The sequence below is a fragment of the Leptopilina heterotoma genome, unplaced genomic scaffold, assembly GCF_015476425.1.
Source record: "Leptopilina heterotoma isolate Lh14 unplaced genomic scaffold, ASM1547642v1 Lhet_411, whole genome shotgun sequence".
In the NCBI taxonomy this organism is placed as follows: domain Eukaryota; kingdom Metazoa; phylum Arthropoda; class Insecta; order Hymenoptera; family Figitidae; genus Leptopilina; species Leptopilina heterotoma.
This window is the reverse complement of record NW_025111072.1, coordinates 33,961-59,081: the sequence shown is the minus strand read 5'-3', so window position 1 is coordinate 59,081 and position 25,121 is coordinate 33,961. Positions and strand designations below refer to the sequence as shown.

General features: G+C 30.2%; 2 protein-coding genes across 6 annotated transcripts in view; both read left to right on the top strand.

Annotated features, from left to right (window-relative positions):
- Positions 1-25,121, top strand: part of LOC122506360 (beta-glucuronidase-like) — a 623,628-nt gene that overhangs the window by 585,703 nt on the left and 12,804 nt on the right. The window contains exons 11-12 of one of the 5 annotated variants that reach the window (XM_043618486.1): positions 7,191-7,278; positions 16,288-16,503. The exons of 3 other annotated variants lie outside the window; for them this stretch is intronic. In XM_043618486.1, the coding sequence (XP_043474421.1) occupies positions 7,191-7,278; positions 16,288-16,363 (164 nt within the window). In that variant the 3' untranslated portion in view covers positions 16,364-16,503. Of the gene's footprint in view, positions 1-7,190; positions 7,279-16,287; positions 16,504-25,121 lie in introns of those variants that run through there. One more of the 5 variants, XM_043618487.1, reaches the window with a different exon arrangement.
- LOC122506364 lies at positions 16,482-23,307 on the top strand. The gene is made up of 4 exons (XM_043618492.1): positions 16,482-16,604; positions 17,590-17,935; positions 18,142-18,467; positions 23,154-23,307. Exons 2-4 carry the CDS (start codon positions 17,689-17,691, stop codon positions 23,181-23,183), a joined length of 603 nt encoding a protein of 200 aa, XP_043474427.1. The 5' UTR covers positions 16,482-16,604; positions 17,590-17,688; the 3' UTR covers positions 23,184-23,307.

Here is a 25,121-nt window from a genome sequence, read left to right as displayed (position 1 = left end):
ATTTTAAAAAATTAAATTTATTTACAAGCTTTTAAAACGAGGAAATCTGTCGAGGCCCTGATCAGAGCCCTATTTTATATCTAGTGAACACCCCACTTAGGGTTTTGGCTAGAATTTCTGGTCAAACCCATAAGATAAAAAAATTCTTAAAAATGTAGTATAATTACTCCGTTTAATTAATTTCTTCAATTGTTTATAATTTTATTATGGGAACTAATTTAAAAAACTTAATTCATTTACACTTTATTCAAACGAGGAAAACTGTCTAGGCCCTGATCAGAGCCCTATTTAATATCTAGAGAACACCTCACTTGGGGTTTTGGCCAGGAATTCTAGTCAAACCCCTAAAATGAAAAAATTATTAAATAACTAAAATAATGATTGCCTTTCATTGTTAATAGCTTCTACAACAAAAAAGAATTCTAAAAACTTTATTAAAAAAAAAATGTAATAGGGAAAACTGTCGAGGCCTCGACCAGAACCCTGTTTTAAATAGGGCAAAGTGGGGAATTTTTTGCACGGGGGGTGCGGTTTAAGGGTTAATGTTAATATTTCCAAGCATGTGAGTCCTTAGAAGCATTTGGGATAAATAATAATTAATTATTTTACCCAATTAATGGTATATTAGTCTCAAATAAAATAATGATTTATTATGAATATTTGATACAAACAAATCTGTAGTTCTTTGGAAAAATTATTTTCTTGATTCAAATAAATATTTGAATTAAAAGAACATGAATTACTGAATCAAGCAATTTTCATAATAATTGATTTGAAGCAATATTTATTAATTTGAATTATTCCATTTATTTGACCTAAGTAATGCAAATTTGGTAAAAATAACTAAGTAATAGATAATAGACAAATAAAATATTTAATTGAATCAAACAATTTTTTCCATTTTTATTATTAATATTGATAATAATAGTTTAATATACCGACAGATTAGCTCAGTCGGATAGATGCCTCGCTTGGCGGTCGTTTAAGGACCAAGGGTATAAGTATCCTTGGTTCGCGCCCACTTGGCTTGGTATTTTTCCGGCACGTGAGACAATCTGAGCGGGAGGTTTGACGTCGAGGTATAATGATGTGCACCGTCGATTATTGTCCGGTACACACCATTAGAACTCGACTGTCGATAAACCGGTTGTACTCAGGAGAGGTTTTCTACAATTTCCCTCTCCACTGGCGAGAAAACGCATTAGACGGGTGATCCAGGCAAATGCGAGTACTCCTAATTTTTAAGTCGCTCTGTAGGCGCAAAAATTTAGTATTAAGTAAAATTTAAGAAATGTTTGTAACAAATGTTCTACGGTTGTAAAAACACTTGTATAGCCAAGATTGTAGGCTTAAGACGGGTTTATAAACTATTTAATTTTAAAAAAATAATAATAATTTAATGTTAATAATACTATAAAGAAAAGGGCCCCACGATGGTCAGGGTTTTAATTTAATTTTCTACAATTTGAACTGTATAAAATATTTTTTGAATTGTATGTTGAATAAAAGTAGGGTAGGATGGGGCAAGAATAGTTAGGTAAGACCTTTTCGGATCATGTTGTAAAAAATCAGTAAATTTTCGTTTTCTTTATTTTATTGGATTTAGACTATTTAATATTGATATCTGAAAGTAATAACAATATGTTCTGAACATTTTCTAAATTTCAATATTGAATAAAAATTCGTCTGAACTAGAACCTGAAAGTTAACCAATTTTCTTCAGACGACCACCAATTTCTTGGTCAATAAGCTTCATTTTTCCGTATACGTGACCTGGTCTATGAAAAGGGACCTTACGTGTCAAAAAATCATTTTTTACTTTTTTGTTGATTCGGATAGGGTTTGAAATGCTCTTTAAGATGGTGAAAACCAAAAAATCATAAGTTGATTAGAAGTTTTTAAAAAAAATTTTAAAGTTAAAAAAAAACAAGAGTAAAAATACGAAAAAACTGATTTTTTTATTATACAAATTAAAATAACGAAGACGATAATCTTTTTATTATTTAGAAAAGTTGACAGTTTCTTTGACAACTGTCAACAGTTAAAATTCAAATTTGTTATCATATTCGTAATCAGCGAAAAAAACCCTTACAAACATGTGTCACTTATTTATACTTATTGTTGCAAGTTAGAAAACTTAGATTATTTTTTCTATGTTTGGGGAGTTTGTAATTAATTTATATAAACAATTAGTAAAAAAAAATTTCATTACTTGTATGTTATTTATTTAGATACTGTCATTCACGGTGAAGAAAATAAGCCTAAATTGATTAAAAAATATTAATATTTAAAAAAGTTACAAGGGTTTTTCTAAGTTAAACTTTAACTGCTGTTTTCTCGAAAACTTGTTTTCGCACGTAAGGTCCCTTTTTACTTTCCAGGTCACATATAATTACGCACCATTGTGTATATCAACCTAAAAAGAACAATTAAACATTTTTTTATAATTTCCAGTCGCATTAGCAGGATTTTTCCGTGCCAAACTAGCTCTAACTATTCTTGACCCATGGGGGAGTACGGAACCCATATTTCAATTTTTCTTAAATTTTGTGAAACAACGTGAATTTAATTGAAAATAAATACGATATTCGTGTTCAGCAAGAATATATTAAAGCGTGATTAAGATTACGTTGACATTTTAGAAAAATAGGTGTTTTATAAAAATAAACTCCTAACTTCGCAAATGGTGGCAGATTGACTTCTAATTTTTACTATCATCTGTTAGGGGTCGTCCATTAGCCACGTAGCCCCACTTTTTAGGAATGTTGACCCTCCCCCCGTAGTACGCTATTACATGTAGGGGAGAGTGGGGCAAGACGGGATACTTAAGGTTTAAAGCGCAAAAAAACGAAAATTATCGAATATATACTTTATTATTATTTTTAATTATCATTTTTGGAAATCAGTCTTTCGTAAAAAAGGCGTACAAAGGCTATCTGTTTCTTAAAAAAGCTTATAATTAATAATATTGAAAAAATTGCAAATCTCCACATCTTGCCCCACCGGCGGGTAAGATGGGGTACTAACAAAAAACAACCTATTTCTGTCGACAAATTTTACAAGTAAAAGTTGCATCTTCATCTTCATGCATAACTGCAGTGAGCCCATTGGCCGCAGACAAAAAAAGCCCCATCTTGCCCGCACCTACGAAATTTAATAAAACGATTAATTACTGCAATTTACGATTCAACAAAGAAAAAAACATATGCTTCTCTTCTTCTGTAACCCTTGACAGTTAGAAAAAAATTTATACAGTTCATTAACTGTTATTATTAAATAATAAACGCCTCCTAAAAAAAGTGAAAAAATGACAAGAAAATCGTCGAAAACAGTTTTTTTAGTAAAACAGATAAAAGATTTGTTCTCATGGCTTTTAGGTTTTATAAACAAGAAACTATCGTCTCGGTGCAGTATTGTGTAAAATATAATCGCGATTGGTTAATTCGTTTGTTAAATAGGGCCGGTACCCCGTCTTGCCCTACTCTCCCCTATTAGCGCCATTTTTTCCCTTTGTCGTAGTCAATTGCTTGACCCCCCTCCCCTTTAAGAGGTTACATGGTTTATGAATGGCCCCTTAGTGTTAAGACACGAAAATATTTTTCAATAATTGTTAAGTAATTACTATATAAGACTATGTAAAAATTATGCATAATTTGTTAATTTTTTTGAAATGATATTGAATGCATTGGGTACTATTAATTAAAATTATTGCAAAATTTATTTATTTTCTTACATTATTTTTAAGATAATCAGGGTTCTTATGTTATGGCAGTTGCGCCCAGCAAGTATTCACGCGCGTTTGTTTTAGCTAGTATTTAATTAACTTGAATGAATTTAATTTATTTATTATAATAAAATGTTAAAATTTGTGTTTTAAAAGAACAGAACAATATTTCATCGATGTCTTTCTCAATACGCCATAATTCTCCGCGTGGCTTAGGGCATTCTTGGGAGGTAAATCGCTTCAACGCACAGCAGCCCGTGCACAGTCGTTTAAAATGTATTTTTTTCATTCATAATATAATCAACTACAGACCACAATTTTTAACCGATTCACAAATTTTTTTTTCAATTCTTCAGAACAAAATTCTTTAGAAAACTGTCGATTTAGAATTTTTATTTTTGTTAATGTTAAATTTATAAATAAACAAATATACTGATGTAATTCCCTATGCAACTTTCATGCTTTAACACATATAAAAAAAATAATTTTTTTTATTAATTTCTTTTTTAGTAATTTACTTAGGAGAGTTTATTCATGCTTTTTATTAATGTTAAGTAATTTTTCGATTTGATTTTTTATGTAAATTAGGCAATTTTACAAAGTGATGATATCATGACGCGAAAACGGGGAACAAGAAATATCTACAAAAATATTAAAAAATAAATTTTTTTTCCATAAGTGTTTTGTTTTTCTCAATTCTACTAATTTAGACAATAAGAAAATGTCAATATTCATTAGATTTATTATTATATTTTACTAAAAAATAACATTTTATATATGGGTATATCCACCGAACCGTTCGATTTCATGTTGCTTGCAAATATTTATATTTTTAAAGTATTATATTAATTATTTTCATATTTTTACTACTTTAGAAAAGATCTAAGAATCTATTTAACTAAGAAAATTAAATAAATGTTAGCCTACTTGCCTTATATAGATAATAAAACAGAGTAAATTAATCTAAATCATGAAATTTACGGTGTTACCCTAGGTACAAGTTTCTGTTCTTATGGGCATAACTTTTTTAGCATACAACGAAACAATTCTAAACGATAGTGAATTAAACTTCACTTTTTGTAGAATGTATTGAAAGATAAAAAAAGATGTGCTCTTAATTATAAAGAAATTGTTATACTCAAAAATAGCGTTACTCATTATTTTTTAACAACAAAATTTATGGAAACTTTGTATTATAACTTTCGTGGCGATTGTTGAATTAAAATTTTTGACCACCGCACTTATTCGTCTTAAACAGACGAATAAATCTTGGTATTGTAAAATAATGTGCCTTTAGAATTAAAAAAAATATTACAATAACTATCACCTTAGACTTAAGCGTGAACAATTCTAAATTGAAAACGTGCGTGATTATTAGAAAGCATTATTATAATTCTTATATTCAAATGCCACATTTTATCTCTAATTTATAATGGCAAAAAATTAAGAATTACAATAAAAATTTTCATTATTTATTTATTTAGTTCATTGTGAACGTATCAGTCAATGTGAAAAATTGAATAACTTTTCATCTGTTAGTTTTTATCTTGACTCTCGTCAAAATTAAGATAATTTAACTAACACAATTAAAAAATAGATGCCAAAATGATGTTATTAATAAATTATTATATTAATCATAAATATATTTTAATATTAATTGTTTTACACAAATAAATAATTATAATGAATAATAAACATGAATAATAAAATTATTATTCATGTTTTGCACATATTAATATAGAAAACAAAAGAAGAAAGAAATACACATTTTTAATTGTATTTTCTGAAAAAAATCATATTTTCGTTTTTTCTTTTTATTATTAATTTTTATAAATGAATGTCGACCAACTCCGTGGATTTACCCATATGAAATGGTAGTGGGGACTGATTACACCATGACGTTTTGGCACCTTAAACAGATTTTTAAGTAAAATTATAAACTTTCAAATGAAAACGACTATAGACTTTTATTTGTTATCATGGAATTAAGTTATCCACGTTGAATTTATTAGAATATTATATGAAACTGATTTCTTAAAAAACATGAGGGACATTAAATTGTGCGCTACGCGGAGAATCACCCATATACAAAGATACAATTTTTTTGGAAATTTTTTCAACCCCTGCACATTTTTTAAATATTGCAGAAAAAATTTGAAACTTATATAAGTGTGATCATTCAAGTCTCATCTTTAATTAAGGACCAAAAGAATTCAAAAATCTTAATCGGTTAGCGAGATATCATTATAAATAGAGGAGCATTTTCAGCAAAAACCGTTCAAAATCGATTAATTCAATGGATTTGTCAAAAAACATGCTCGTACGTTTATAATGGTATCTCACGAACCGAATAAGATTTTTAAACTCTTTTGGTCTTAAATTAAAGATGAAATTTGAATGATCACACTTATGTAAGTTTCAATTTTTTTCTACAATTTTTAAAAATGTGCAGGGGTTGAAAAAATTTCCAAAAAAATTGTATTTTAAAATTTTTTTTGTCAAATTTGTCGATTGCTGCAATCTTTGTATAAATTATTAAAATTTTCAGTTATGTAGGTACCATTAATCGTAAAATTTAATACTCTCTCGAATGGTATATTTGTTAATTTTCTGACATTTGTATTTACAAAAAAATCGTGATTTAAAGATTGGTATGTTTTTGGGCCGTGCGTGTGCAGCCGTACCGATAATTCCTGACGGTAGTGTAATACTTAATATTATATACAAAATTAAAATAATAATAAAAAATAATTTAACAAAAATAAAAATTAATGAATCTTACCAAAAATTAATAATTAAAATAGACGAAGACTTAAATATTTCATGCCCTGACGATGGAGTCTGGAGTCAGAAAATTATAAAGGAACTTAATATTCATAAAACAAAATTAAAAAATAAAAATAATTGAAAATTTTTAGAAATTTCAAAAAATATTAATAATAAATAATAAATTTTAATAATAAAAAATGGAAATTAGTAACAAATTATCACAGAACGAATTATAGTTATATTTCTTTAATAAGTAGACTCAGTCGAGAGGCAAATTCAATTTCTGATAATGTGAACTTTTTTGAAATTAGTATTGCCAGTTTCACTGCATCTTTACGGGCATTATTGTATAATTGAATTGTTGTAGTACTATGTGCAATTTTTACTTTTGATTAATTTTAGTTATTACTTACTAGCCTACCTAGCTTTATTGTTAAAACAAATATGTATAGGTTGTATATTTAACTTTAGATTGTAAGAGTACAAATGAACGAAAGGGCTTGGTCCCATTTATTAATAAATAAATTAATTAAAAATTCGCTCTCGTCTTCTCGTGAACAGCGTCATAAGCGCAAAGATCGATCTGGACGCTCAAGATCGCCAAAAAGAACGGATAATCATAACAGACGGGCCACATTTATTTAAGAGACAGAGCACAACTCTTTCAGTAGTAATACATCTCGTTTTCATGTTACAGACGGAGAATATGAATCCTCTGATACGGAGAAAAATAATTCTTCTAGGATCATCGACAATATAAAAGATTTTATGGAGGGCGATGTACAGTTAAGTAAAAAAAATCTTTACATTTTAGGAGATAATTCGAAAGACGGTAATCCTGGTCATGTTGTTACGAATAGGATTTAATTTAATAAAAGTAAAATAGATAAATTATTTTATTATCAATTTAAATCTGTCGTGATAACGAAAAATGCTGTTCAGCAAATTAAATAAATTTGAATAGGTAGGGGACTTTTCTACTCTCACAATTATTGATATCAATTGTGTAGTTACAATTAATAAGAATAGAAATTATTGGTTAAATTAATATTTATTTAATTATCAGATTTACATATATTTTATAAACCTTTAATTTTCCAATATATAAATGTTCTGGGATTAAAATATAAATTATAATAAAAAAAAGAATGTGAATATTCTTTTTAGTAAAATCTCATGAAATCAACTTATGAAAATTTACGTATTTCTTTGAAAATTGATTTGTGTATATGAGTGTAATGTGAAATTATTTACTCACTTTTAATCGTTATGTTTGCTTCTTTTATTTGTATTTATATCGCAGCAATCTTCCTTTTCTCTTACTTGTATTTAGCCTCAAACTTGATTTTCTTTAAAGTGGACTTAATCTCAATTCAATATTTCTGTTTTACAATAAATGGGGACTACGCCCTTTAATTCACAAAAGGATAAAAATTCTTTAGTCTTTATGACTCACAATATATATATCACGTTCAGGTACTTTGCCTGAATTAAACTGCCCAACTTAGTTTCGCCAAGTTTACGCGGGCAACTGCCCAGATTTCTCCTTGTCAATTCTTTTTATTGATTGACAATTAGGTGGGGAAATCCTCAATGCAGTTTATTCTGACAGCTTGCAGAATTTGGTACTTGCGAAATTTAGATTCTGACCACTTCGTTGTTGTGCAATAATTTACAAATAATTGAAAGAAACCCTGCCTTGCGATATTAACACAAAAAGAAAAATGTACTTTGCTTAATTTATTTGTGCTAATTACCCGATTAAAAGTGGGTTGTTAAGAATTTTGCTTAATGTTGGAATTTATTGGTGTTGCTAATAAATATGTATTTTTGTGTAAGAACGATAATTGTGTTTTTAGGTTACAAGTCAAAATTATTAAATGGATTCTATATAATTCAATTAAAATTCGTTGTTTCTATGTAAATATAAATGTTACGAAGTCATACGTAACAACTGCCCCCCTTTTATTAGGCTGACGTCCCTTGTCAGCTGCTAAGAAAATCTGCGTGCGGTTGTGTCGTGGTCCTGATGTATCTTTCTTTGTTGTAGAGGTATTTAACTCTTTCGAGTTTTACAAATAATATATCCTTGATATAATTTTTACATAGATTTCTGTAAGATAAGTATTTTATTACAAAAAAATCTTTCTCTGATATCAGTGATTTTTAATAATTGATGAATTCTGTTAGTGCTTTTTGTAGTTTGCTAATTTTATTAAATGCAAAAAATAAACATGTGGATGCTTATTTAATTGATTGTTTTTTAATATTAAAATCAGAGAAAAATTTTTATGCATAGGACATGAGAACAAAATTGTTGTTACTGCCCCCCTTTTATTAGACTGACGTGTCTTGGCAGCCTTTTTTTACAATATAAATATTTTCGTTGATTTATGTTAATATTTGAAATGATTCTTTTAAATAAAGGCAAACTTTTTGTTTAAAAAAACTCGTTTCCTCTTTTTTTGTTTTAGGAAGATTTTTAAGTATCTTAGATTGCTTTTATTTGAGTTAGTTTACAGCGGTAGAAAATTTTGGCGTTGATTTGTACATTGTTTGTTTGTATTTAATACATTTTTTTAGATTTAAAAATTTTTAACTTTTTAGACATGTAGCGTAGAAAAAAGTGTTTCCTTTTTTAAATTTAATTTCATTGTATTTCATCAAATGAAACATTTGTTTTATTTCTAGATAAATAACCTTTTTTTTATTTTATTGGCAATGTTTATGGTTTTTATAATTTTAGTTAACGTTTTATTTCAACTGTTTAAATTTTTTTTTAAATTGTATATAAGTACGCAATTTCTATTAATTTTAAACGAAGAATACATTTGAAAATTATTCTTTGAACAAACTTAATAACCTAACTTTACAATATTTAAATTTAATTTTAATATAACTTTTTCAACTCAAAAAAAAATATTTTGCTTACAATGTTTTTTGTTATTTCACAAGATTTGCTTATTCGTTAGGAAAAATTATAATTCGTAGTGATTTTATAAGGTTGTTTTACAAAAAGAAAATTATTTTTTTTTTCTAACATTAGGATATTTTTTGTATTTTCATAATAAAATGAAATCTAAATTCCGTTACCATTTCCTTCTAAATTTTGTAAGTAATAATTCTGATATTAAAAATGTAATCAAAATAATCGCAAATTTTTGTGTACATTGAATTATTATATCATAATTTTTCCTAGCTATGTAGCTAGAAAAATTTGGATTTATTATAATTTTGAGAAAAAATATATATGGCCTTAGTTTAACATTATTTTGTTCATAAAGTTTAGTACGATGTATCGAAAAAGATGCAAACCAAATTGAAGGATATAAAATTGTTCTTTAATTCCACAAAATGCAATAATTTAAAGAAATAATGTTGAATTATTGGCTAACACTGTTTCTTTATTACATTTTTTCGCAGTATCATTTAGAAATTGCTAAACAATAAGAATTTATAGAAATAAACTAAAAAAAAATTTTAACTTAATTCTCTTCGTTCCATGTGTTGTCGTTTATTAATAGTTTTTCAAAAAGAATATATTTTAAATTATGACAAGATATATTTTTATATGAATTTTTAAGTTTTTATGGAACTTTGAATGTGCTTGGATTTGTGGAAATACTATAAAAAATAGTTAAGTAACTTTAAGAAAAGTAAAATTGTTATTACAAAAATTTTCTCGTTTTCATTAGATGCAAGTACAAAACGACATTATTTTTTTTTTAGTTTTCAACGAGAAAAATAAATAGATTTTTTTAAAGAAAAATAATTTTATTTAATATTAAAGTTTATAAATTAATACTGTTAAGCTTGTTAATTTATGTTATTGATAATATACAATAGTTTCATTTATGCTCAAAATTTAAAGCATTCCTTTTAATATTATTTAGTCCATAATAGTTTTAAGCTGTTATGAGAAAAATAGAATTATTTAAAAACTACGATTTAGCATAATTTAATCAGAGCATCAATGAAACATAATATTTTAAAAATATTTTAACCAATAATATACTTATTTTTTATAGAATAGCATAGTATTGGTATTTTGAAATTCATCTCGAATAAACTTTTGGTTAATTTTGTTAATATTAATAAAAAAACCATATATACAAATGTTTAAAACAATATTATAACTTTTTGTTGATTTTTATACATAATTGTAGAAAAATAAACATTTTAATCAGGTAATTATTTATTTTTAAATTAAATTTTTCTGAGTACCAATTTTTAGTAAAGGTGTTTTTTTAAGTTTCCTGTATTCAGAGAAAAACATTATTTTAAAACTTGTTATATAAAAAAATTTGTTTCTTTAATATTCTAGTACTTTGGACAAACTTTATTTGTTAGCAAGTGATTATGCAATATTATTCCAAATTAGTATAGCAATTTGTACTGTGTTAGTATTTGACTCATTACTTATTCTTTTTTTTTGGATTACCTTTTTCTTTCAACAAAAGTATTAACAAATTTTTAGTCTTTTGTTTCATTTGTTATACTATTAATTTTATATCCTATTTTATCCTTTGTTATATATTGAATTAGTTGTCATTTAATGTTCTCAATTTTAACCTTACTTTGTCTACTTTAGACGAGAATAAAATAGAGTATAGAATAATATTTTAACAGAATAAGAAAAGAATTATAATCCTTAAGAATTCATGATTATATTACAATTAGTTTATGAGATTTTTTTTTTTTTAAATAGTAAATTTAATATTTTACCCAAACAGACTGTGAAAGATATTTCTTGCTTAGGCTTACATTATGACTCCCTCTGCTTGAGTTTACCTATGTCTAACCTATTCCTAACCTCTCTGATTTAACTCTTGCTTCTAGTTCCCTCCATGTTTTGTCTCGTAATTTATTTTCCTCAAAATAAAACGCATTTAATTTTTGCTTTAAATGCCCTTTCGCATTTAATCTTTCTTTTTGGATTTTATGAACCCATTTTCTTTTATTAACTACTTTTAATTTCGGTTGTACTAAATTGAATGACATTGACCCTGGTATACGCAAATTTTGCTGAGTGGCACTGTTTATTAGCGTCATCTTTCCATTACTTTCCGTGTCCAGTTTATCAGTTTTCAGTTCAATTGTAAATTCATCTGGTACATTCTCTGTCTCATTGTCTTCATATATTATTAGTAGCTGTTTTTCCTCAGAATAATCTTGAATTATTGATACAAAGTTGTTGGATTTTTTGTTTAAAGTTTGGACCTCTTCTAATATCTCTTGATTTACACTCGTGACAGAAGAAATTGTCATATTCCTTGCAGGATTTTCGTCTTTATGTGACATTTCTATTGGATGCTTGGCATTTTTACTTATTGTTGCATCCCTAAATTCTTCTAATTTTCTTCCTTTTTCATTTTTGCTGCTTAATTGCTCTTGAGTTCTTTCTTCTTTCAGAATTTTTGTATTATTGAAGTTACTAATAGTAATATGTTCTTCTTTTTCTCTTGATTTTTCGCTTTCTGTTTCAAATTGTTGTTCATTTACAGAGGGTGAGACATTATAATCAGATTGTTTTTCATCCTCTAAAGAGTGTTGGTTTGTGAACGAATCTTTAAAACGAATTGGTGGTGTTACGAAATCATAATCATGTATTCTTTTAAATTCAGGTCTATTGTCTACAAATTCCTTTACTTCGAAATAATCATTTTTAAAAAATGGTTCCTCATAGTTCATATACGATTCTTTGTAATTAGTATATCCGTAATCCTTCTGCCGCTCTATTCTGAAATCATCTTGTATATCGTTGTATCTTCTGTATTCATTTTTGAAATTGAATTCTTGTTCTTGTTCAGCAAATCTATATTGTAAATTTCTTGAATCGATGTTATACTCTTCAAAATTCCTATCGCTGTTATAGAAATTTCCTTTTTCGTACCCCTGTGATGTCATGTTCATACTTTGATAATTTTTTTTGAAATTCATGTTTCTATTTTGGTTGTTGATACCGTTATTACTATAGGTTCTGCTATTAAATCTTTGATCCTGTCGTTGATTCCTTTTTTGCCGATGGTGGTTCCATTGTTGTTTGTAACTATTGAGTGTAACTTGTTCATACTCATTAAATTGTTTGTTTTTATTTTGGCGATAATATTGATTTTCATAATCAGCCTCCTCTTTAATATCATCAAAATATTGATCATAACAATTATCTTTCTTTCTATGTTCCTCTTGTCCCTGGTTATGGTTGTCATGATGTTGCTTTTCATACTCTTCATTTTTGTAAACATTTTTACGATCGCCTATTTTAAAATTGCATCCTTCCGATTTCCATCTTTCTATGTCACCACTAAGTAACAATTTTGAGTACAATGACATTGTTCATTCTATATAATTTAAACATAATAGATGAATAGCAAATAATTCATTTTTTTAACGCATCTGTACTTCGTTTTTAATTATTTTAGTTTCAAAATATGCAATATCTATTATTAAGACAAATCTTTTTCATTCCTTTTTTTCCTCTTTTGCTTTTACAAATTTGTTTTGTATTTAAAATAAATGTTTCTTGTTTAGGCATAGGTATAACGAATGTCAAACTCTACTAACAACGGAACGGGGAGACTGTGGTCCGTTGTGAGATGTATGACTTAATTCAATATTAATTAAAATTTATATTTGAATAATATTGAATTGATTCATTTAAGAACAAAATTACCGAATATTCAATGCTCTAAAAACTTTTATTTTCGCTTGAAGAAATAAATTCTAAGCGTACTTAAAAGTTTGAGCGTATGAATGGTACAATAAATTTTTAATAAATTAAAAATATATTGAATCGCACTTCAGTAAATTTTGTGGAGGTAGATAAACCAAATTTGGTATAATGAACATCAAACTCTTCTAACAACGGAACGGGGAGACTGTGGTCCGTTGTGAGATGTATGACTTAATTCAATATTAATTAAAATTTTATAATTAAATAATATTGAACAGATTCATTAAAATACAAAATTACAGAATATTCAATGCTCTAAATACATTTATTTTCGCTTGAAGAAATAAATTCTAAGCGTACTTAAAAGTTTGAGCGTATGAATGTTACAATAAACTTTTAATAAATTAAAAATATATTGAATTACACTTCCGTAATTTTGGGAAGGAAATTCAAATGAAATAAAATAAATATTTAAGATTAAACCTTTTTCTGTTTTTATTTTAAACAGAAAATAAAAGGAAAATATTTTTAAAAAAATTTTTTTTTAAAAATAATATGTCATGAGGAACAAAAAGGATTTTGAAAGAAAATTTTACTTTAAATATTGTTTCTCAGTGTGATAGTCTATTCTAACAAGAAATTACTATTGTTTTTTTTAAACTTGCTCTTCTTATTCTCTTATTTTGTTGACTCAGAAAATACTTAAATTCGTTTTCAGACATATAATTATTACAAAACAGTAACTCTTGAAAAAAAATAAACAGATTGATATTTCTCTTTAAATGAAAGAAAAGAAATACTACCTACAATATTCAGACTTGCGAAATTTCATTGAGACCTACTACTCGCGTACGCACGGCCTTGTGCGGTAACCTGATCCCGTTTCGTATTTCTGTAACTTACTTCAATTTTGCATTACTAATCTAAATCTTTTAACTCAATTAATATTATTTTAACGAACAAAATTTTATAATTATAAAATTCACTTCACTAAAATTTCTTTTCTTCTTTCTTATATAAAAATGCAATTACAAATTTAAACGAACAATATACTTTTTATTTTTCTCAAACAGCAACTAGTTTATTTATTTTTCGCATAAATCTCAGTTTTGCTTAATTGCAAATATTCATTTATTTCTGTACTTTAATATAAACGTCTATTCTCGCAGTTTTAAACTGTCTAGATTCTCTACAATTTTTTCGAGAGAATTATTTTTATTGTCGTTACTATATTTCGATTTGTTTTCCACGAATAGTACGCGTTTAACTAAATTTACTTGTTCTAAAATGTATTTACTTCGGACTGCTCTTGCGAATTTTATTCCTTCTTGCCTATTGTTTTTTTTTACTATCTGAACTATTCATTGAGAAAAGAAAACTATAAACTACAACATGAATGTTATAACAATTATACGTTGATTTAAAATGATTATTTAACCGTAGGAAAAATGTTTAAAAATTTTATTTAAACCGTGAATATTTTCGATAATTTTAGTCCCTTCACTTGCCCAAGTGGCTACACACTTCCGGCAAGGTTAATTCAGGGAATTGGGCACGTTTATTATAGAAACCAGAGCTTGCCGATGCAAGGATGGTTACTCTTTCCCTACAGTTCGATTTTAACGAACTAGAAAAAAATCTACTACCCGCACAATATCTATTTTATATTCACTGTAAAATAAAAAAACAATTAAAATTTCATGTACAAACATATATAGTCAATGATAGTATCAGTGTGTAAATATGTGTAATGTGTTAAAAAAAAAAAATTTTTTTTAAATTTTTTTTTTTTTTTAAATATAAATTTCCAAAATTCTACCCTTATAATTTAGAGGGAAAAATCCCACCGCTGCCACCAGTTGTTACGAATAGGATTTAATTTAATAAAAGTAAAATAGATAAATTATTTTATTATCAATTTAAATCTGTCGTGATAACGAAAAATGCTCTTCAGCAAATTAAATAAATTTGAATAGGTAGGGGACTTTTCCACTCTCACAATTATTGATATTAATTGTGTAGTTACAATTAATAAGAATAGAAATTATTGGTTAAATTAATATTTATTTAATTATCAGATTTACATATATTTTATAAACCTTTAATTTTCCAATATATAAATGTTCTGGGATTAAAATATAAATTATAATAAAAAAAGAATGTGAATATTCTTTTTAGTAAAATCTCATGAAATCAACTTATGAAAATTTACGTATTTCTTTGAAAATTGATTTGTGTATATGAGTGTAATGTGAAATTATTTACTCACTTTTAATCGTTATGTTTGCTTCTTTTATTTGTATTTATATCGCAGCAATCTTCCTTTTCTCTTACTTGTATTTAGCCTCAAACTTGATTTTCTTTAAAGTGGACTTAATCTCAATTCAATATTTCTGTTTTACAATAAATGGGGACTACGCCCTTTAATTCACAAAAGGATAAAAATTCTTTAGTCTTTATGACTCACAATATATATATCACGTTCAGGTACTTTGCCTGAATTAAACTGCCCAACTTAGTTTCGCCAAGTTTACGCGAGCAACTGCCCAGATTTCTCCTTGTCAATTCTTTTTATTGATTGACAATTAGGTGGGGAAATCCTCAATGCAGTTTATTCTGACAGCTTGCAGAATTTGGTACTTGCGAAATTTAGATTCTGACCACTTCGTTGTTGTGCAATAATTTACAAATAATTGAAAGAAACCCTGCCTTGCGATATTAACACAAAAAGAAAAATGTACTTTGCTTAATTTATTTGTGCTAATTACCCGATTAAAAGTGGGTTGTTAAGAATTTTGCTTAATGTTGGAATTTATTGGTGTTGCTAATAAATATGTATTTTTGTGTAAGAACGATAATTGTGTTTTTAGGTTACAAGTCAAAATTATTAAATGGATTCTATATAATTCAATTAAAATTCGTTGTTTCTATGTAAATATAAATGTTACGAAGTCATACGTAACACATGTTAAAGTGAATAACGTTCTGCTGACAAAATGGACGGATATTCTACAAAATGGTTGACCCAAAAATTACTCAGTATTTGAGCGATGTAGATTGAATTCTTGGTGACGTGCATTATAATGTGTCAATAATGATAAGAGCATTTATTTTACCAAAGGTTAATCAAACTGTCAAATAAATTAGTGATGGCTCGCCAATTAGTAAATTCCTGTTCGAAGAAGATTTGTCTTTAAGAATGAAGGCAGCAAAAACGGTCGAGAAATCCAGTAAAAATCTAATGAGACCATCAACATCTGGTGTCAAATTTAAAAGATCTAACCAAGGAAGTCAGACAAAGAAGACACATATTTCAAACTACAAAAGGACTTCGACGAACTGGAGAGGCTCGAACAGAGACGGCTACAAGAGCCGGAACAGGGACAACCTGGATGGGCCGAAGAAAATGAATCGCCCATTTCGTCGTCAGTATTAGAGGTAAGCAAAACATCAAGGCGTATCAAGTCTTTTGATAGTTTATGGGTAAAATTGACTCAATATTCAATTATTCTCCAATATGTAAGAGGTTATAAAATACCTTTTTCAAGAGAAGTATTCCAAAACTGCAAGCCGAGTATTCCTTTAATGACCGAGTTAGAAATTCGAGAATATTCTCTAGCTATAGATAAGCTCGTTAAAAAGGGAAGTATTAGAAAATGTCAACCGTGTAAGAAACAATTTTTATCATCTTATTTCTTAGTTGACAAACCTAACGGCGAAAAAAGGTTTATTTTAAATTTAAAAAAGTTGAATGAGTTTATAGAAGCACCGCATTTCAAATTGGAGGATCATAAAACAGTCATTAGAATATTAACTCCAAACTGTTTTATGGCGTCATTAGACTCATAGCTGGTGGAATTTAAACGAGCCAAACGAAAATATAAATATGTTAGAATTGCGAGCAGCCTTTAATGCTTTAAAGTGTTTCGCTTCAAATTATCAGTCTTTCCAAGTTCTTTTACGAATTGACAACACAACAGCGATTTCTTATATCAATTGCATGGGCGGTGTACAATTCCCAAATTTATCTGAAATCGCCAAAGAAATCTGGCAATGGTGCGAAAATAAAAATTTGTGGATATTCGCATCTATTTCATTGCGGATTCTACCACCTGAGACTGAATAGGAGTTGAACAATAAATATTTTGACATTGACCTTTTCGCGACCAGCGTTAATAATAAATGCGGTAGATTCGTTTCTTGGTTTAAAGATCCGAATTTCTAGGCTATTGACGCCTTTACAATTTTGTGGACAAAACATTACTTTTATGCGTTTCCTACCTTTTCTATTAATATAAAAGTACTAAACCAAATCATAAACGATAAAGCCTACTCAGGCCTGGTACCCTTTATTTTCAGAACTTTTGATAGAGGAACCATATTACCTTTCTCTTAAAAAAGACTTACTTATTTCTCCTTTCAGGAAGATCCATCCCCTAGCAGAGAGCCTTACCCTGGTGGCACAGAAGTTATTGGGGAAGCAGTTCGAAGAAGAAGGGTTCCGGAAAGCGCGATTCCATTAATGATAAAATCGTTATCAGTTGGAACACTTAACCAGTACGAAAAACCACTTCGACTATGGTGGGACTTTTGTTTAAGAAAGAAGATTCAAATATTCGATGCCAAAGCTACGGAAATTATAATGTTTTTAACTGAAATTTTAGACAACATTAACACTTATGGCACCTTAAACTCGTACCGATCAGCAATTTCTTTAATAAGAATGTCAGAAGTTGGCTCTGATCCATCAATGAAGAGATTTTTCAAAGGTATTTCGATCGAAAAGCCGCAAGCACTTCGCTACGATATCACATGGGACCCTCAAATAGTTGTCACCTATATAAAAACATTAGATGAAAATTCAAAATTATCTTTGAAACTTTTGTCCTACAAGCTCATAGTCTTATTAGCATTAACTAATTCACAAAGGGTGCAGACTCTCTCACAATTTCAATACAGAATATTATACTTTCAGACAAAATAATCCAGATCAAAATTCCAGGTAGAATAAAATCCTCAGGAGTCAATAAATCGCAGCCGGGCTTAAAACTGCCATTTTTTCGAGAGGAACGAGAATTGTGTGTCGCTTCGACATTATCAGAATATATTAAACGAACTGAACCAATTAGAGGAAATGTTGAGGAACTTTTCATTACTTTTAAAAATCCCAAAAAAGCAGCTTCGACTCCAACACTCTCACGATGGATCAAGTGCATATTAACAGAAAGTGGAATTGATACCTCTTTCTTTAAATCCTATAGCACACGACATGCATCTAGTTCGGCAGCTAAACGACAAGGAGTAAGTGTGGACATTATCTTTCAAACAGCAGGTTGGACAAAAATGTCACTTGCTTTTACAGAGTTTACCCTCATTATTATTATTATTATTATTATTATTTTTTTTTTTTTTTGCTTAGGGACTTTTGGGAAATCTGCCTACAGATACCTTGGATTCCGCACTCCAAGGTTATGTGGGGTTGGTATTATTATTATTATTATTTTTTTTTTGCTTAGGGACTTTTGGGAAATCTGCCTACAGATACCTTGGATTCCGCACTTCAAGGTTATGTGGGGTTGGTATGATAAAACAAAAGGAAATAAAAAAAAAATAAATATATATATTATAGTAAATTTAATTAACTGGCGACCTACTACCAGCCCGACCCACTAAAACCCGTAACCCTTCTTCTGGAGCCCTTTACCCTCCCTCGGAACTGTCGTAAGACTTTAGCCTTCGAGAGTGGCGCTCCAACTCTGTCGCTAATGCGACTTTCTGTTTATCTCTGCGGTCATCCTGCGTTAATAGTTAAAAATTCAAAACTATTTCAATATAAAAGCGGAATTAACAGCACAACAATAAAAAAGCAAATTCTAAAAAGTGTAAGAAGTCAAAAGATAAAATTACAAACGGCTATATAAAAAGAATAAGAAAAAATAAACGCGTATAAAATATTGAAAACATAAAACTGTACAAAGATGAATAAAAAACACAAACAATTAAAAAATGCATAAGGACAAATAAATCACAAAATAAATTAATAAAAAACAAACGTACAAAATTAAAAGCTGTTTAAATTACGCTTTTTGGCGGCCGTCAAGATCCTTCCTCGACATAACCGAGATTATGAAGTTCTCGACTTGCCGCCAATTCTCTTCTGACTGGGTCATCAGCGATACCATGTTCTCCGGTGTAACTTGACTGTTTACACCTTCGAACATGGCCCGCCTCTCCAAGTCCCATTTTCTGCATGAGAAGAGGGTGTGCTCCGCGTTGTCCTCAGGGAACTGGCAATATGCACACACCTTGTCCTCGCGTAATTTAAAGCGACACAGGTACGAGTTAAAACACCCGTGACCTGTGAGCGCCTGAGTCAAATAATAGGAAACCTGACCGTGTTTCCTATTTATCCAGGTGGCGAGTGCCGGGATAAGGCGATAAGTCCATCGACCTTTTTTCTCACCATCCCATCTTTCTTGCCATCTTTCTATGAGCCTGTGCCTCGCTTCTTTGCGGATCAGGCCCTTGCTTGGTCTTATTTCCTCATCTAAGGAACTTCTTTCTTTAGAAAAGAGAAACATTTCTTCCCTTTCCCTCGCCAAAAGATCTGCTGGCGGGACACTTGCAAGGACCTGCACAGCACTCGTAGATACCGTCTTATATGCAGAGATGATACGCGTTGTTATCGATCTCTGCGCCGACAGTATCTTTTCACAGATGGTCACACATCTTTTGCACCTCAGGGATGGGGCCCACGCTGGTGCTGCATAGAGCATTTTAGCGTGGGCGACACTTGCCACCAGTCTCCGTTTGTGTTCACGGGGTCCGCCTACATTTGGCATTAACCGTGAAAGATTAGCCGCACACTCGATCGCCTTATTTGACGCCGTAGCCATGTGGTGGTGGAAGTTTAACCTTCCATCCAACTCCACACCAAGATATTTAATTTGCTTACTCCACTTGACCTCGAATCCGTCTATCACGATTCGTGGGAGCTCATAACCACGTCTGTCTGTGACCAGCAGTGCCTCGGTCTTTTTCAGGGCCATTTCAAGACCTCTGGTATCCAGCAAGCTTTTTGCTAGTCGCAGACATTCGTTCACCAATGTCCCAAGAGCCTCCTCACTTTCGGCAGTGCACACGAACAACGCGTCGTCCGCAAAGCCGATGACAACCGCACCTTCGGGTAGATACATTCGCAGAAAATCATCGTAAGTAACATTCCATACAAATGGACCCACCCTCGAGCCTTGAGGAGCCCCACGCTGCATCTCTTCCTTGAGAGTGCAGGTGTCTCCCTCATATATAACCCACCTGTCGCTAAGATAATTATCCATTATCCGCAACAAGTAGGGCGGCATGTTTTTCTTTTCCATCGACTCGATGAGATCTTTCCATCTTGCAGAATTAAACGCGTTGCGTATGTCAATTGCTACCAACGCGCAGAAGCTCTTCTTTTTTCCGGGTCCCAACTTGTTTTTTCCTGCTTTGGCTATGTCCACAACTGCCTGGATGGCATCAACTGTGGACTTGCCTTTACGGAAACCAAATTGGTGATCCGATAGACTATTCTCTCCGGTCAAGTGGCTTTGCATTCTCTGCAGAACCATATCCTCTAGAAGTTTACCCATCGTATCTAGCAGGCATATAGGCCTGTATGATGAGACTTTATCTAGAGGTTTTTCACCTTTCCTTAGGAGGACTAACCTCTGTCACTTCCAGTCGCGGAAGATCTCTCCTCTCTCAAAGCAAAGATTGAAGCATCGAAGCAGAATCTGGGGTGAAGTGTCGATTACCAACTTTAGGATCTCGTTACTTATCCCATCGATTCCAGGCGCCTTGCTTGTTTTCAATCTTTTGCCTGCTTTTTGCAGTTCACTAAGTGTGAAGAGTTCTTCCTCTTCTACTTTGCAAAAACTCCAGTCCCTTCTAAGGTATGGTTCCGCAGGAGGAAACAAAGAATTTATTATCTTTCTGACCCAATCGGGATTGTCCAGGCCGGGGGTCTTTTGCCTCGTCGCTAATTTCTTAGTAACGATTTTAAAAGCCAGACCCCATGGGTCCTTATCGACTTCCTCGATTAGGTCCTTCCAGCTACGGCGTCGCGACTTGCGGATCTCTTTCTTGAGGTTCTTTTTCGCCTCCTTGAAAGCCTCTTTCAGCAAGGGATCTCCCTTAGATCGGGTATATGTCCTTCTTGCTTTGAGGCATTCCTTCCTCAAGGAGACTAGCTCCTCTGACCACCAGTGCAAGGATCAGAAATTCAGAAAACTAACATTGGATTCGAAATCTACGATTTCATAAATCCTTTATTAGTGATTAGAGTAACTTTAGAGCTTAACTAAATTTTATTACTTCAATTTTTGCTGCAAATGTTTATGGGATTCTAGAAATGAAGAAAGTAGTTTCGTTCACTAAATTTAGTGTAGAATTGTCATTTTTAATCCAATCGAGGTCCACATGGGCTCAAAATTTTTGTAATCATATTGTCTATCAATAAAAAAATTAAAACCTAAACATTCTTTCCTGTTTGATGTAGAAAAAAATAGTAGAAGTTACTTAAATGTCTAAAAATCATCAAAATTGTCATGAAATTTCATCTTTAATCGACTGTAACTCTCTTAATATTTGTTGAATTTCTTCTGTGACCTATGGATCGAAAGGTAATTTAATAACCTTTTCAATGATACCTCATTTATTATATTTTGACAAGCTAATTTTCCTACAGGTAAGTTTAAGTGGCGTCGCACCTCGAAAATGGAAAATTTGAAGCTACAGAAAAACTGCACGAGGGAATAAAATTAAAACTATGATTTTCTTACTCAAAAACACCTACTATTCGAAAAAAAATTGTTTTGTTCGATTGACAATTTCACTGTAAACCAGTGTTTGGAACCGTTTTGTTCCCCTTGCCTCCAGTCTTTTTTGGTTTCTCCTCCTTTTTCCTTTTTGGATCCTTCGCAGGCTCAGGATCACTTCTCTTCTGCTTCTGAGCATCTAAGACGACGTTTCTCAACACGATTGCGTTACAACCATCTCTTCTAGCTCTGCGATCTTGTCTAGCTTCTTCAGACCAGGTCAAACCCTGGTAGAAACTCTCGTCCTTTTTCGCAGCTGCTGCGTGCTTCTCCTTTACGTCTCTTATGAGCGATGTTAAGCTTCTGAGTCCATCCTTGATTGTCCTATTGACATTCTTCTGGACTTCACAGGACTTCAGCATCTTGCTGACCTCCTCCTCCATTTCTAGAATGCTCGCTGCCTCTTCCTCCCGCAGCTTCACGCTTGACTCGTCACGCTGCTCGTACTCCCTCCTCTCTCCGCCCTGTCCACGATGATCTCTGACACTCCCAAAGCGTTGTTGCCCTCCTGCATCCTTGGGCCACTGGCCACCGTCCCCACGCTATGGGCTTGACGATCGGAACCAGTGAGGGATTTAGCCGTAGCATTAACCCGCAGGTACTCTTCCTCGATTTTACAATCGCTCATGATGGATGTTTCTTGTTTGCTGGTTTTGGTCCGCGTCGAGTATTTGATTTCCTCGATACCACCTATTTCTAGGAAGCTAACCTATCCGCCACCTGGCACGCGTCCGATAGAGGACCAGCAACCCCGCGCAAAAGAACAAGTTCTAATGCGCCCCAGGTAGAACAAAAGTTCCAATTAGAACAAAAGTTCCAATTAGAACAAAAGTTCCAACCGGGCACGGATAATTATTATTATTATTATTATTATTATTATTATTATTATTATAAATTAACAGATTTTCAGAATAACAACACTATAGAGAACGTATTTATTTTATCCGAAAAAGGTAAATCTCTATTTATGTTTGTTATTTTGTAAAACAAGAAAACATTTCCAAAGAATTTAATTCATTTACATTTATTAGTATTCAATACTGTTGTATATTAATATATTTTTAAAGAAATGTAGTAAGACAGTTTCATTGTTTAATTTCTAAATACTTTTCACAATTTTGGTCCACAGGTTTTGACCGTTCTGACAACTCTTTACTGACAGCATACTCTAGTGGATCAACAGAAGGGTCTAATAGCGCATTACCACCAACAAACTCTGATACATCAGAACAATATTATTTTGTAATTTTAATTAACTATAATAATCTTCGTATTCCGGATTTCCAGATCTCTGTCCACACTTAAAGTTATACTTATGTATTTATTTTTGTAATTAAATAATTGAATTCTCGTAAAATTTTCTATTAAAAATTTATTTACAACTACAAATTTTAGTTAAAATTTTAGATAATAATAATTTAATATTAAAAGCATTATAGCATAAATTTATAGAAATAATTTAATTTTGAAAATGTTAGCAAATTAAAATCTTTGAAAATTGAAATTTTTCGTACTTTTAACTAATAATTAATTAAAAAAAGAACTTTAGTTAAACATTCTTTAAAATAATTCTAGAAAATAATAATTGAATTTAAATGATGAAAATAATTTAGAAAAAATTAGAGTAACAATATTCTTATATAAAATAATAATTTTATTCCTAGGTTATCTTTAATTCTTAAAAAAAATAATAAATTGATCACTCCGAGTCAAAGACTTCTTCATATTTAAAATAATATTCTTTTAAGTTTTTAAATTTCAAAATTTTTTTTAAATCTTAATTCCTACAGAAAAATAATAATAGTGGAAGTCGGAGTATTATTGGACACACTTTTATTTTGTCCAGAAACTCTAAAAAAATAATTTTTTTCAAAATTTCAAAGCTTGCTTTTGTGATACGATAAATAACCTTTCCTTTAGTACCAGAAATTTGACCTAATTGTTTAAAATTGTACACTCTGTATCAGTTGGCGCAGAAAACTGGTTTTTGATATTTTAAAAAATCTCGGGGTATTATTGGACAGTTTTGTAAATCGATAAAAAATTAATATTACTGCTGGAAAACGTTTATTTGTTGATGAAAATAAAAGAATATGTTATAATGAATAAAGTAAAGTGAAAAAAGTTGAAAATTATTGAGAATCGCAGTTAAGGTACATGAAAGTGTTCGGGTTTGCTCCGGCACAATTCAAGTGAACATCTCGATCACAACCGATACAATGGGCTGTGTTTCGGCGATTTTCTTTCTTGGGCATATTTTTCATGCAAATTATGCAAAAATCAATATCTTCCTCCGCGTCAGTTTCATTCCGACAAAGGTGTCCAATAATACCCCAAACGCTAATTTTTACAAAATGTCTGCGAATAAGTAACACAATGCAAATTTGATAACAAAACTCTTATATGCGTCGACAGATTAAAGTTTAAAGAATATTATAAATATATTTACTTGACTTGGTTCGTCGAAAAATGTTGTCAAAATAAACAAAACACTAAGTGCAAAAAACACTTTACAAACATTAAAATTCTGTTTGCTATGATAGCGAGGTAACAATGCGTCAAAACAAGTCAAGTGATCAATAAAAAATGAGATTATAATAAGACGAGTCGATGCTAGTTGGTCGAAACCGCAAGCGTTACAAACGGGAAAAATATCGCGCTGTCCAACAATACCCCGTGTCCAATAATATCCCGACCTCCCCTAAATAAATAAATATTTACTTAATTTTTAAATATTTAAAGAAATCTTTAAAAATGAAGTTATTTGTATTTTTGAATAATTTTTCAATTAAGAAAATTAGTAAATAAAAGTAATAGAAATTTTTTTTGTGTACCTATCTAATAATTTTTAGAGTGAATCAGAATATTCTTTATGATCAGGAAAAAAGTCAAAATTCTTTCTAGAAATCAGAGAAAAACAAAATTAAATATTTGTGGCAACCCAGTTTTAGCAAGTATTGAAAAATTTGAAATTATTTAAAAATGAAAAATCTTTTATTTTTATTCTCAAAAATTTTGAAATTTTATTAAGTAGAAATTTATTTATACAATGCAACCAAAATAATATACCTCTTAAGGTAGTATTCTGGTCTGTTTT

Bases quoted from the DNA above. Each gene is read 5' to 3' on its own strand.
- LOC122506364 (XM_043618492.1), top strand. From the start codon at position 17,689: ATGATAAAATCGTTATCAGTTGGAACACTTAACCAGTACGAAAAACCA. The intron at 17,936-18,141 runs GTATTTCGATCG...TTATACTTTCAG, and splicing joins AATGAAGAGATTTTTCAAAG to ACAAAATAATCCAGATCAAA. The intron at 18,468-23,153 runs GTAAGTGTGGAC...TTTGGTCCACAG, and splicing joins CGGCAGCTAAACGACAAGGA to GTTTTGACCGTTCTGACAAC.